Source organism: Phyllobates terribilis, unplaced genomic scaffold, assembly GCF_046119375.1.
Source record: "Phyllobates terribilis strain yellow unplaced genomic scaffold, ASM4611937v1 Scaffold_5__5_contigs__length_657084704, whole genome shotgun sequence".
NCBI lineage: Eukaryota > Metazoa > Chordata > Amphibia > Anura > Dendrobatidae > Phyllobates > Phyllobates terribilis.
This window is the reverse complement of record NW_027362765.1, coordinates 254,390,482-254,405,059: the sequence shown is the minus strand read 5'-3', so window position 1 is coordinate 254,405,059 and position 14,578 is coordinate 254,390,482. Positions and strand designations below refer to the sequence as shown.

General features: G+C 40.9%; 1 protein-coding gene across 1 annotated transcript in view; it reads left to right on the top strand.

Annotated features, from left to right (window-relative positions):
• Positions 1–13,569, top strand: part of FDXR (ferredoxin reductase) — a 53,098-nt gene extending 39,529 nt beyond the window's left edge. The window contains exons 8-12 of the mRNA XM_073684061.1: positions 805–889; positions 12,016–12,215; positions 12,291–12,462; positions 12,539–12,712; positions 13,279–13,569. Coding sequence (XP_073540162.1) covers positions 805–889; positions 12,016–12,215; positions 12,291–12,462; positions 12,539–12,712; positions 13,279–13,409 — 762 coding nt within the window. The 3' untranslated portion in view covers positions 13,410–13,569. The remainder of the gene's footprint in view (positions 1–804; positions 890–12,015; positions 12,216–12,290; positions 12,463–12,538; positions 12,713–13,278) is intronic.
• Positions 13,570–14,578: the final 1,009 nt, after the last annotated feature.

The following is a 14,578-nucleotide window of genomic DNA, read 5'->3' as shown; positions in this document are numbered from 1 at the left end:
GTACCTTTTTAGGATAAAAACAACTTTTTGTTGGCTTTTTATTGCACTTTTTTGGGGGCTAGACAACCAAAAAAGCATTCTGCCTTTGCCTTTTTTTTTATCATATGGAAAGAAGTCAGTTGAACTTTCATTCAATGTCTGCTGATCGCAAACCAAGTTTTGGTGAAGGGAAATTCCCAGAAAGTTTGTCATTTGTCCAGGGTCACTACAGACAGATGTGCAGATGTGTTTGACTGTTACACAAGATGCAGATATTCACTCGACATTCAATTGTTCAATGGTTGTTCAGCCATCAAATTACTATCTAATGTGTTTTGAAGCTTTTTGTCATAACCTTACCTGGCAGACCCAGTGGAAATTATTAGATCTCTTACTGCCTTAGCAATGATTAACATCCACACAGTTGCATTGTAGAGGTGCCAAACCACTTGGATGCTGTGGTTGATACTGACAGCAGCATCTAAGGGTTTAAAGGACTGATACCAGCCTCTATTAGAGCAGTGTTCCCCAACTCCAGTCCTCAAGGCCCACCAACAGGTCATGTTTTCAGGATTTCCTTAGTATTGCACAGGTGATGGAATTATTACCTGTGCAATACTAAGGAAATCCTGAAAACATGACCTGTTGGTGGGCCTTGAGGACTGGAGTTGGGGAACTCTGTATTAGCGGACACTTCAGTGTGTATATACTGCATAATAAATGTATGCAGGAAGCTCAGAAGTTTAACACCTCTTCATCTGTAAATGTCAAACTGTTACATCATATGTACAGCTAAGAATTTTTTTTTTTTTCATTATTATTAAGGAATTACGAGAGATGATTAATCTACCAGGAACTCGCCCTATCAGTGATCCTTCTGACTTTCAAGGCTTGGGGAATATTTTAAAAGGTAAACTATAGAGCTACAAGCATTTACAGCCATGCATTTAGACCCCCACGTGCAGAATCCACCACATGTATGCACTCAGCTGCAAATTGGCCAATCACGCTGTACATTTCCAAAGGGTATTACACCTAGTTGAAAAGAAAAACACAACATGTCAGATCAAAAAGTTGATTGCTAGGATTATTATACTTTCCTCAATGAACATTCACATAATTGTTCACCACTAATTATGACTTTTATAAGTGGGAAAGGGGTAAGGTGGGGAAAGATATGAATATGCAAGAATTGTTAAAGTATAACTTTTATTGTTTTATCGTATATACTTGAGTATAAGCAGAGTTTTTCAGAACATTTTTTGTGCTGAAAAAGCCCCCCTCGGCTTATACTCGGGTATATATTCGAGTATATAGAAATTCCGTTGGTGGATAGTGGGGGGGGGGGGTTGCGGCGGAGGAGCGGGGCACACGCAGTAGTCGGCTTCTGCAGCTACCACGTGTGCCCGCTGCTAAAGGGAAATGAATATTCCCTCTTCTCCACGCACATAGTCCGGCATGGAGAGAAGTGGATATGCCGGCAGCTCACATCAGTGTCTGAGAGCCATACATACCAGGATTGGGGGACGAGTTGGCCATGCATACCAGGATTGGGGGATGAGTTGGCCATGCATACCAGGATTGGGGATGAGGGGGGCATACATACCAGAGTTGGGGATGAGGGGGCCATGCATACCAGGGTTGGGGATGAGGGGGCCATGCATACCAGGGTTGGTGATAAGGGGGCCATGCATACTAGGGTTGGAGATGAGGGGGCCATGCATACCAGGGTTGGAGATGAGGGGGCCATGCATACCAGGGTTGGAGATGAGGGGGCCATGCATACCAGGGTTGGAGATGAGGGGGCCATGCATACCAGGGTTGGAGATGAGGGGGCCATGCATACCAGGGTTGGAGATGAGGGGGCCATGCATACCAGGGTTGGAGATGAGGGGGCCATGCGTACCAGGATGGGGAAATTTACCAGTAGCTGCTGCATTTCCCACCCTTGGCTTATACTCGAATCATTAAGTTTTCCCAGTTTTTTGTGGTAAAATTAGGTACCTCGGCTTATACTCGGGTCGGCTTATACTCGAGTATATACGGTAATTAATATTGTATGTTTACTAAAATTGATTAAAAAGCCTGACTAGTAGAGAGAGGAATCCATATATTGGGGTCCCCATAATAATTAAAACCCAGTTTAAGTAGGACATTCCTGTTAGGATATCTTTTTAGGGTCAGGGAACAGAGGTTTTAAGTTAGACTATATAAATTGTATTGGTAGCAGAGTATGGTTGAGTAGACAAGTGAGACTATGTCTACTTGTATTAATTTGAAAACACTTAACCCTGTCACTACTGGCTGTTCTAACATGTGTGACCCAACAGTTGTGTTATTAAAGGGTTAATAAGCTTCAGCAGAGGTGTAGCAAACCAAATTATTTCCTGGAAGAAGCCGGGTATCCGACTAAACTAGTTAGGCCTTTGAATCATTTTTTGCAAACACACAAAATTAATACAATAAAAGTTATATTTTAACAAGTCTTGCACATTCACGTCCTTTCCCACCTTACCCTTTTCCAATTTAGAACAGATCAAAAAAGTTGACAGATTGTCTGTCCGATATGAGTAGGGTCAATGAATCAAAGAGGAGTAGGAGTGATACCCCTCGCTGCTTCAGGCCATGTGCACACGAATGTCCGCCCAACTTGATGCCGCATGGTTTAAAAATCTTGGCGACCAGTAGGCATCATGTTGGGTGGAGTGTTGGACACATGCAGCGAGTGGCATCATCCTTTTAGCCAGCGATCAACTTGTGTCTATGGACAGCTTAATTACCAATTTGATAGTGCCTCATTATATATTTATTTTGTTAAAATCCAATGTTTCCTTTCACAACTCCTTGAAGATAAATGTTAAATTCTGCATCCCTGCAGACGCTATTACTGGGGTAGATTGCAGCATACAGATTTATACTGTAGAGCTCTTTTTGACCTTAAAGAAGCCTCCCATGAAAATAAAAATTTTTATGTATATAGTGTGTATGAGTTAATAACGCCGCTTTCTCCTGGATCCAGCACCGTCCTGCTCCTCTTCTCGGTGATGTCACCGCACTTCAAACTCTCCAGGTCATGCTTTGCTCTGTGTGTGAGCTGGAAGTCTTTGTTGCTGCCATCTATGTACTCCCATGAAGCCTTGTGGCTGGGCTTCATAGGTGATCCTTAATTCCCTATTATGTTGCAATACTATATAATTGCTGTAATATTCCAGTATATAGTACAAGCGATCAAATGATCGCAAGTTCAAGTCCCCACTGGAGGACTAAAAATGAAAATTAATGATAATATTTTTTAAATCATAAAAAAAAGAGGAGGTGTAATCTGCTCTTTTTTTCCAATTCAAAAATAAAATAAAAAAAATAAGCACATTTGGTATCACTGTGTCCATCAAAGTCTGATATATCAGTGTATAAAATTAAGTAACCCATACGGTCAAAAAGTGAAAAGAAAAAAGTTTGAAACGCCGGAATTGCTGTTTTTTTAAGTCACATTCCCTATCCCAACAAATTCAGTAAAAACAAAACGCCAAATGTACCCAAAAATAGTACCAATAACAATTGGAAGCTCGCTATGCAAAAATTCAAGGCTTCACACATCGATGGAAAAATAAGTCTTACAGGTCCCAGAACTTGGCGTCGCAAACTAATTTTTTCTTTTTAATGAAGTTTTAAACTTTGTTTATCCAAGAAAATGTCACGATAGTATTGGGACTATAGGCACTAACCAGCTCCCTAGAGCTAGGGGCGCCATAGTCTATCAATGTCCCCCAGATTGCTCCTGAAGGTGGAGACGCCGGGTTCACCGGCCTTGCTATTCTTCTATATCAACCCTTATCTGCTCCTTCCCCAACCCAGGGTAGTGGGAAGCTGAAGTGTATAGGGACACACTAACCAGACAAGCAAGGGAAGACGGACGGGGATAAATAAAAATACCAACCATACAAAATTCACACACCAAACAACAGAGTGGGACACATGGGAGTTAAAGGAATGAGAAACCAAATAGGAGAGGATGAGGATGTGCACACAGACAAAACTCCAAACGACAATCTCGTAAACAACTCCAAAATGCTGACTCCAACCACGAACGACACCTCCAACTCCAGAAACAGGCATTAAGAACTAACACTGGAAATCCCTAAGTGCCAGAGGCAAGCATATATAGCAGAGGGGAGTGGCCAACACTGAACAGCTGAGACAATCCAGGTAGGAAAGCTCCAGGAGCTTTAACCGAACAGATTAACCCTTGCACTGCTAGCAAGAAAAAAACCTGCACTATTTAATAAGACCGTGAAGTACTTCTAACCAGTGCAGTAGTTTGTAAAACCAGACACTGCGGCCTTCTGGCCCCTCTCTGTCGTGGTATACCCGTCAGGGCTGTGGAGTCGGAGTCTGTGCCCATTTTGGTGGAGTCTGAGTCGGTATAAAATGTATCAACTCCGACTCCTAAAATATATAATAAATTGGGTACAATAGTTCAATGTAGTTTGTGGGGAATATTTTTTCATAAGCATTTGGGAAAGTTATGAAATGTCCTATAAATTTCTGTCCTATTCCTGATCTAAGGGTCTAGACCTTTAACTGAGATGAATCTGTGCTACAGTAAATTTATCACTTAAACATGAGCCATGTATGAGGTAGTCTTAGTTAGTCGGTGTCATGAAAATTTCGGAGTCGGAGGTTTGGCTTACCGACTCCACAGCCCTGATACCCGTGACAGAAAGTAAAAATTAAACTATACAAGTTTAGTATGGTTTTTAATAGCACTAACCTGTAGAATCACATCGCCAAATCATTTTTACTGCCCAATGAACGCTGTTAAGACAAATCCCTAAAAACATTGGTGGAGTTGTTTATTTTTTCATTTTTTAATCCTACTTGGATTTTGTTTTCCGTTTTTCTATACATTATATTGTAAAATTAATGGAGCCATCCAAAACTACAACTCATTCCACAAAAAAATAGCCCTAGTTTGGCTATGGCTATTGTTGTCGTCACATAATGTGGGACGTTCTGAGACGTTGTGACTGTTCCAAATTAAATAGTAAAATTCAAATACATGCACGGAAGAACTACACTGATACTTTTGAGCATCAGGGAAGGTCTGTCTTTATTACGTCATCGGTCACTTATATATATAGATATCTCTCTGTACTATATATATATGTGTGTGTGTGTGTACAGTTATATGAAAAAGTTTGGGCACCCCTATTAATCTTAAGCTTAACGTTTTATAAAAATTCGTGTTTTTGCAACAGCTATTTCAGTTTGATATATGTAATAACTGTTGGACACAGTAATGTTTCTGCCTTGAAATGAGGTTTATTGTACTAACAGAAAATGTGCAATCTGCATTCAAACAAAATTTGACAGGTGCATAAGTATGGGCACCCTTATCATTTTCTTGTTTTAAATACTCCTACCTACTTTTTACTGACTTACTAAAGCCCTTTTTTGGTTTTGTTACCTCATTGAGCTTTGAACTTCATAGCCAGGTGTATGCAATCATGAGAAAAGCTACTTAAAGTGGCCACTTGCAAGTTGTTCTCCTGTTTGAATCTCCTCTGAAGAGTGGCATCATGGGTTCCTCAAAACAACTGTCAAATGATCTGAAAACAAAGATTATTCAACATAGTTGTTCAGGGGAAGAATATAAAAAGCTGTCTCGGAGATTTAACCTGTCAGTTTCCACTGTGAGGAACATAGTAAGGAAATGGAAGAACACAGGGACAGTTCTTGTTAAGGCCAGAAGTGGCAGGCCAAGAAAAACATCAGAAAGGCAGAGAAGAAGAATGGTGAGATCTGTCAAGGACAATCCTCAGACCACCTCCAGAGAGCTGCAGCATCAACTGTGCATCGGTCAACTATACAGCGCACTTTGCACAAGGAGAAGCTGTATGGGAGAGTGATGCGAAAGAAGCCGTTTCTGCAAGCACGCCACAAACAGAGTCGGCTGAGGTATGCAAAAGCACATTTGGAGAAGCCAATTTCTTTTTGGAAGAAGGTCCTGTGGACTGATGAAACCAAGATTGAGTTGTTTGGTCATACAAAAAGGCGTTATGCATGGCGGCAAAAAAACACAGCATTCCAAGAAAAACACTTGCTACCCACAGTAAAATTTGGTGGAGGTTCCATCATGCTTTGGGGCTGTGTGGCCAATGCCGGTACCGGGAATCTTGTTAAAGTTGAGAGAAGCATGGATTCCACTCAGTATCAGCAGATTCTTGACAATAATGTTCAAGAATCAGTGACAAAGTTGAAGTTATGCAGGGGATGGATCTTTCAGCAAGACAATGATCCAAAACACCGCTCCAAATCTACTCAGGCATTCATGCAGAGGAACAATTACAATGTTCTGGAATGGCCATCCCAGTCCCCAGACCTGAATATCATTGAACATCTGTGGGATCATTTGAAGAGGGCTGTCCATGCTCGGCGACCATCAAACTTAACTGAACTGGAATTGTTTTGTAAAGAGGAATGGTCAAAAATACCTTCATCCAGGATCCAGGAACTCATTAAAAGCTACAGGAAGCGACTAGCGGCTGTTATTTTTGCAAAAGGAGGATCTACTAAATATTAATGTCACTTTTCTGGTGAGGTGCCCATACTTATGCACCTGTCAAATTTTGTTTGAATGCAGATTGCACATTTTCTGTTAGTACAATAAACCTCATTTCAAGGCAGAAACATTACTGTGTCCAACAGTTATTACATATATCAAACTGAAATAGCTGTTGCAAAAACACCAATTTTTATAAAACGTTAAGCTTAAGATTAATAGGGGTGCCCAAACTTTTTCATATAACTGTATGTATGTATATACATACATACATACGTACATACATACCTTCATACATACAGTTATATGAAAAAGTTTGGGCACCCCTATTAATCTTAAGCTTAATGTTTTATAAAAATTGGTGTTTTTGCAACCGCTATTTCAGTTTGATATATGTAATAACTGTTGGACACAGTAATGTTTCTGCCTTGAAATGAGGTTTATTGTACTAACAGAAAATGTGCAATCTACATTCAAACAAAATTTGACAGGTGCATAAGTATGGGCACCCTTATCATTTTCTTGTTTTAAATACTCCTACCTACTTTTCACTGACTTACTAAAGCACTTTTTTTGGTTTTGTAACCTCATTGAGCTTTGAACTTCATAGCCAGGTGTATGCAATCATGAGAAAAGCTACTTAAAGTGGCCACTTGCAAGTTGTTCTCCTGTTTGAATCTCCTCTGAAGAGTGGCATCATGGGCTCCTCAAAACAACTGTCAAATGATCTGAAAACAAAGATTATTCAACATAGTTGTTCAGGGGAAGGATACAAAAAGCTGTCTCAGAGATTTAACCTGTCAGTTTCCACTGTGAGGAACATAGTAAGGAAATGGAAGAACACAGGGACAGTTCTTGTTAAGGCCAGAAGTGGCAGGCCAAGAAAAACATCAGAAAGGCAGAGAAGAAGAATGGTGAGATCAGTGAAGGACAATCCTCAGACCACCTCCAGAGAGCTGCTGCATCAACTTGCTGCAGATGGTGTCACTGTGCATCGGTTAACTATACAACGCACTTTGCACAAGGAGAAGCTGTATGGGAGAGTGATGCGAAAGAAGCCGTTTCTGCAAGCACGCCACAAACCAAGTCGGCTGCGGTATGCAAAAGCACATTTGGAGAAGCCAATTTCTTTTGAGAAGAAGGTCCTGTGGACTGATGAAACCAAGATTGAGTTGTTTGGTCATACAAAAAGGCGTTATGCATGGCGGCAAAAAAACACAGCATTCCAAGAAAAACACTTGGAACCTCCACCAAATTTTACTGTGGGTAGCATCATGCTTTGGGGCTGTGTGGCCAATGCCGGCACCGGGAATCTTGTTAAAGTTGAGGGACGCATGGATTCCACTCAGTATTAGCAGATTCTTGACAATAATGTTCAAGAATCAGTGACAAAGTTGAAGTTACGCAGGGGATGGATCTTTCAGCAAGACAATGATCCAAAACACCGCTCCAAATCTACTCAGGCATTCATGCAGAGGAACAATTACAATGTTCTGGAATGGCCATCCCAGTCCCCAGACCTGAATATCATTGAACATCTGTGGGATCATTTGAAGAGGGCTGTCCATGCTCGGCGACCATCAAACTTAACTGAACTGGAATTGTTTTATAAAGAGGAATGGTCAAAAATACCTTCATCCAGGATCCAGGAACTCCTTAAAAGCCACAGGAAGCGACTAGAGGCTGTTATTTTTGCAAAAGGAGGATCTACTAAATATTAATGTCACTTTTCTTGTGAGGTGCCCATACTTATGCACCTGTCAAATTTTGTTTGAATGCAGATTGCACATTTTCTGTTAGTACAATAAACCTCATTTCAAGGCAGAAACATTACTGTGTCCAACAGTTATTACATATATCAAACTGAAATAGCTGTTGCAAAAAAAAAACAATTTTTATAAAACATTAAGCTTAAGATTAATAGGGGTGCCCAAACTTATTCATATAACTGTACATGTATACACACATGGTCAAAATTGTTGGTACCCCTCATTTAATGAAATAAAAACCCACAATGGTCACAGAAATAACTTGAATCTTTCAAAAGTAATAGTAAATTAAAAATCTTTGAAAATGAACAAATGAAAGTCAGACATTGCTCTTCAACCCTGCTTCCACAGATTTTTAAAAAAAATTAAACTCATGAAATAGGCCTGGACAGAAATTATGGTTCTTCTTAACTTAATATTTTGTTGAACAACCTTTTGAGGCAATCACTGCAATCAAACGATTCCTGTAACTGTCAATGAGACATCTGCACCTCTTGACAGGTATTTTGGCCCACTCCTTGTGAGCAAACTGCTCCAGTTGTCTCGTGTTTGAAGGTTGCCTTCTCCAGACGGCATGTTTCAGCTCTTTCCAAAGATGCTCAATAGGATTTAGATCAGGGCTCATAGAAGGCCACTTCAGAATAATCCAAAGTTTTCCTCTTGGCCATTCTTGGGTGTTTTTAGCTGTGTGTTTTGGGTCATTATCCTGTTGCAAGACCCATGACCTGCGACTGAGACCAAGCTTTCTGACACTGGGCAGCACATTTCTCTCTAGAATCACTTGATAGTCTTGAGATGTCATTGTACCCTGCACAGATTCAAGACACCCTGTACCAGATGCAGCAAAGCAGCCCCAGAACATAACAGAGCCTACTCCATGTTTCACAGTAGGGACAGTGTTCTTTTCTTAATATGCTTCATTTTTCCGTCTGTGAACATATAGCTGATTTGCCTTGCCAAAAACTTCCATTTTTGTCTCATCTGTCCATAGGACATTCTCCCAGAGGCTTTGTGGCTTGTCAACATGTAGTTTGGCAAATTCCAGTCTGGCTTTTTTTATGATTTTTTTTTTTTCAACAATGGTGTTCTCCTTGGTCATCTCCCATGAAGTCCACTTTGGATCAAACAACGACGGATGGTGCGATCTGACATTGATGTTCCTTGAGCTTGAAGTTCACCTTTAATCTCTTTAGTTAAGTTATCCTGGGCTATTTTGTTGCCATTAATATTATCCGTCTCTTTGATTTGTCGTCACTTTTCCTCCTGCGGCCACGTCCAGGGAGGTTGGCTACATTCCCATGGATCTTAAATTTCTGAATAATATGTGCAACTGTAGTCACAGGAACATCAAGCTGCTTGGAGATGGTCTTATAACCTTTACCTTTAACATGCTTGTCTATAATTTTCTTTCTAATCTCCTGAGACAACTCTTTCCTTTGCTTCCTCTGGTCCATGTTGAGTGTGGTACACACCATGTCACCAAACAGCACAGTGAGTATCTGTAGCCCTATATACAGGCCCACTGATTGATTACAAGATTGTAGACACCTATGATGCTAATTAGTGAGCACAACTTGATTTAACATGTCCCTTTTGTCACATTATTTTCAGGGGTACCATCATTTCTGTCCAGGCCTATTTCATGAGTTTAATTTTTTTTAAATTCTGTGGACGCAGGGTTGAAAAGCAATGATTGACTTTCGTTTGTTCATTTTCATAGATTTTTAATTTATTATTACTTTTGTCAGATTCAAGTTATTTCTGTGACCATTGTGGGGTTTTCTTTCATTAAATGAGGGGTACCAAAAATTTTGACCGTGTGTGTGTGTATATGTGTGTGTGTGTGTGTGTGTGTGTGTGTGTGTGTGTGTGTGTGTATACATACATACATACATACATACATACATACATACATACATACACACATTTCTTGGACACTTGTTGTAGCAATATAATTGGCTCAGCTTATCTCTACATATGTGCTGGCATTAGCATACATACATCTCATTGGCTAAAGGTAATTCTGTTTACACCCATCTTTTGGATTTTAGGAATCTCTTTATATTTTAGTTTTGTTTCTTCCTTATCTCTAAGTCTCTAGACAAAAACATTCCTAAGGGACCCCTTATCTGGAAACACACATACTGGCTCAAACTTCATTTCAGAAAGCAAGGAGTTACACGTACAAAAATCAAAATGGAGTCAAGATAGATAAAGTATAAGGCTATGTGCCCACGATGCAGAAATGCTCAGGATTTTTTCCTGAGCGTTTCTGCATCTCCCTGGCAGAAAAAAACGCATGCGGAGTGTACATGCGGAGTGTACATGCGGAGTGTACATGCGGAGTGTACATGCGGATTGTACATGCGGATTGTACATATGTTTTCCTGCCAGGGACATGCGGATGTGAAGCGTTCTTCACATGCATTTCCGCATGCGGGTTGACAGGCGCTTTCCAAGCGATTTTAGCATCACTTGGAAAGTGCTTGACAACTAGGTCACACTGTATAAATCCATGCAAACGGCATGGATTTATATAGTGTGACCTTAAAGAATGTCAAAAAATAAAAAAATAAATCTATACTTGCCTTCTGATGGCCCCCGGTGTCTTGCTTCGCTCCGTCCTGGCTTGCCGGCAGCTCGCGGTACACTGCACTGAAGGACCTGCCATCACATGACTATGACGTCAGCGCAGATCCTTCAGTCCACCGCGATCTGCCGGCAAGTGAAGACAAGGAGACCGGGGGCCATCAAAAGGTAAATATAATATTTATTTTTTATTTTATTCTTTTTTCACAGGTTCTATGGTACCCGGGTCCGGAGGAGAGTCTCCTGTCCTTCAGACCCGGGTACCATCCGCACATTGAAATGCTTGGATTCCGCATGTACAGATGCAGTGATGCGGATTCCATGCGTTCCAATGAAAGTCAATGTTGGCGAAAACGCAGCGCTTCTGCAAAATAATTGGTAGTGCTGCGTTTTTTTCCACAATGATAATCCGCAGCGGAAATTTCCGCAGCATGTGCACAGCACACGTGGATTATCATTGGGGAACATGGCAGACCTTCTACCATGCGTTTTTTAAGCGTTTCTGCAGCGTTTTTGCCGCTGCGGAAATGCTTAAAAAACTCATCGTGGGCACACAGCCTAAATCCTGCTCTCGCAGCTATGTTGTCACAAAAATAAAAAAGTTAATCTGCCTCCTATTAAGTATTATTATCACCAAATTGATAAAAATATTGTAAACCCACAGCATGCCTGTAAGTTTGACTGTTCAGTAGTGTTGAGCGAGTATGTTGTTAACCCTTTCGCCGAGTATGCTCGGGCCGAGCACCGAGTATTTATAGCTGGTCGATGATATGGTTAAATCGCTCCCGTGTGCATGATTTGCAACTGTTTGACAGCTTTATTACATGGGAGGAAAGTCTATTTCTTACACATTCCTCACATTTAATAAAGCTACCAAACCGTTGCAAATCATGCACACGGGAGCGATTTAACCATATCACCGAGCAGCTGTAAATACTCGGAGCTCTGCCCGAGCATACTTGGACAGAACATACTCGCTCAACCCTACTGTTCAGTAATCCTTACCACAATGTTGAAGATTTTTGCCTGTGCTATGCATATTCTAAGAATATTATGTTCAGTATGACTCATCCCTTGAAATATAGGTGATTCTTTTTCTTTCCCTATAATTCTTAGACCTCCCTAGACCAAGAAAACGACTGACGGAACTACTAGTAAAGTCAGCCCTGGAGGCACCAGGAGAAAAAGAGACTGCTCGTCGGACCCAGTGTAATAGAGAATGGGGTCTACGTTTCTTCCGTAACCCTGTAGCAGTGCTTCCCAGTGAAGATGGGAAAAGAGCAGCGGGGGTCCGGCTAGCAGTCACTCGACTTGAGGTATGAAATGGCATTTGTATTATAGGCTATATGTGTTGTTCTCCATGATTTTGAGTAATGTTTCCTGTTCTTCAGGGATCTGGGGAGAGTGCAGTAGCAGTTCCTACAGATAAAACAGAGGATCTACCTTGTGGCTTAATTCTCAGCAGTATTGGGTATAGAAGTGTTCCGATCGCACCAGGCGTGCCTTTCCTTCTGAAGCAGGGTATCATTCCAAATATTATGGGCAGAGTGCAAGGCACTAGAGGTAAGTGTTTCTAACTTTTCATCACTAGAATGCTGACAACAACCTCTCTAGCAATTTATTCCAACTTTATTGGCAGGACTGTATTGCAGCGGTTGGGTAAAAAGAGGTCCCACTGGTGTCATCACAACTACAATGACGGACAGCTTTGATACAGCTCAAGCTTTGTTGGAGGACATAAAAGCGGGGACATTGAACTTTTCAAACCCTCGAGCAGGAGCTTCAGCAATTAGAGAGCTGCTTCTTCTTAGAGGTTGGTTTTACGTTGTGTTTATGGTTTTTCTACATTTTTTTTTTCTTTTTGACATGATTCCTTTTTTTCCCGATACATCTACCTAACTGCATTATAGGCAGAAAGGTTCATATGTTGTCCTCCATGATTGTCCAAGATCAACATTTGCAAATATTGTTGCTATTTCAGTTTGAAACCTTAAACTGGTTGTCCAGGCTAGGGATGATAGTCTGCAGTCACTCCTTGTACACGCTGTCAGGATTCTCCGGTATTGCTGGTGAGACACGTGATTGCAAGTGTGCTATTTGCATCCTTGTGGTCATGTGTCAACTAGATGTGCTCATCCTCTCTCAATAAAAGTGCACTGAGTGAGGACAAACAAGTCAAGTCAGAATGTGAGCTGAACTATCTAAATTATATATATGCATTCAATTGACCGGGCGCTCACACCAGCAGTACTGGAGAATCCTGACTGCATGCACCGCACACTGTCAGGATTCAGGTGTCTGCTGTCACGTAGAGTGACTGCATACTTTATTCTCAAGCCTGTACAACCCCTTTAAAGAACATTTTATTTAACATTACAGGAGTTCAAACTGTGTCATTCTCTGACTGGGAAAAGATAGATGCAGCGGAAACAGCACAAGGATTGAAAGCGGGAAAACCTCGAGAAAAGATTTTGGACACAGAAGAGATGCTGCAGTTAGTTTCTCGATGATCAATTCATGTACATTGAGCCTTCATGGACTCTTACAGTTTGGACTTATAAAAAGGAGAGAAATAATTGTTCTTTTTTTTCCAGTTTCCTCAAATGCCAATTTATATATTAGTAAATATTAATTTTTAGATATTAAATATCTATAAGATATTGTATTATACAGCCATTTCTGTGTATTCTCGAGGAAACAAATTTGTTCTCCAGAAGAATGAAATCTGCTTCTCTAGTGGCACCGATAGGTGGCTGTCCTGTTAGTCAATGTCCAGCCCTTAAGGAGGACCTGGTCAAAAGTGGGATATTTTTGCTCTTCTTTTATTCCCACTGCTCCCCTGAGTATTCCAGTTTATTTGTTTTAATCTGCCATACGGTTTCAGAGGTATGGCCTTTTCAGTCTGCTGCAAATTTTTATAGGTTTTACCAAGGGGATGTGGCTTACAGGGTAATAATTTAGAGCAGCCTAAACATACGTCCCCAGAAAATCCTCTGGCCACCTCTGAGACCTGCACTTGTCTGCAGAAGGTGTCCCCTGACTCTTGTTCCGTATAATGAAGCTGTAAATAAATGGAGAAATGGCTGTGCTCTTGCCTCCAATAGCAGTGAATGGAGAGAGACGAGTACATGCTCAACAGGTGGATTGTGAGGCCCCTATTTTTGTTGATGGGTGCGGATCCCAGATCTGGTGATCGCATCTATCAAACATGAGAATACACCTTTTAAAAAAAAAAAAAAAAGTTCTTAACATTTGAACAAAATGTAAATCTAAGAAGCTTTAATTGGTGGAATACTGAGATACAAGGGTCAGAAGTTCTCAACTGCTTCAGCTTTGTTCGTCTTTGCGTTTCTGTCTTTGGAGATGCAAGCAGTTTGTATTTTTAGTGAACCCCTCTGCTCTTGTCGCTAAGAAGAGGCCAACAAACCAATCATGGTAGAAGAATCACTTCTTCCCTTTAATTTTAGCCATTGGTGTGGACCCAAGTCCTAATACCCACACCTATCAAAACATTTTATGTGTCACTGTTCTTCGTTGGAACACTAAGGATGTATTTCTATCATCCAAAAAAGTTTATACAGGCAGACAGCTCTTCAGATGCCCACTGTACGATCTGTAATAGATTGCTCAGCGCTCATGTGCTGCCCAGAACAATGGCAGCATGAGTCCTGTTTACACA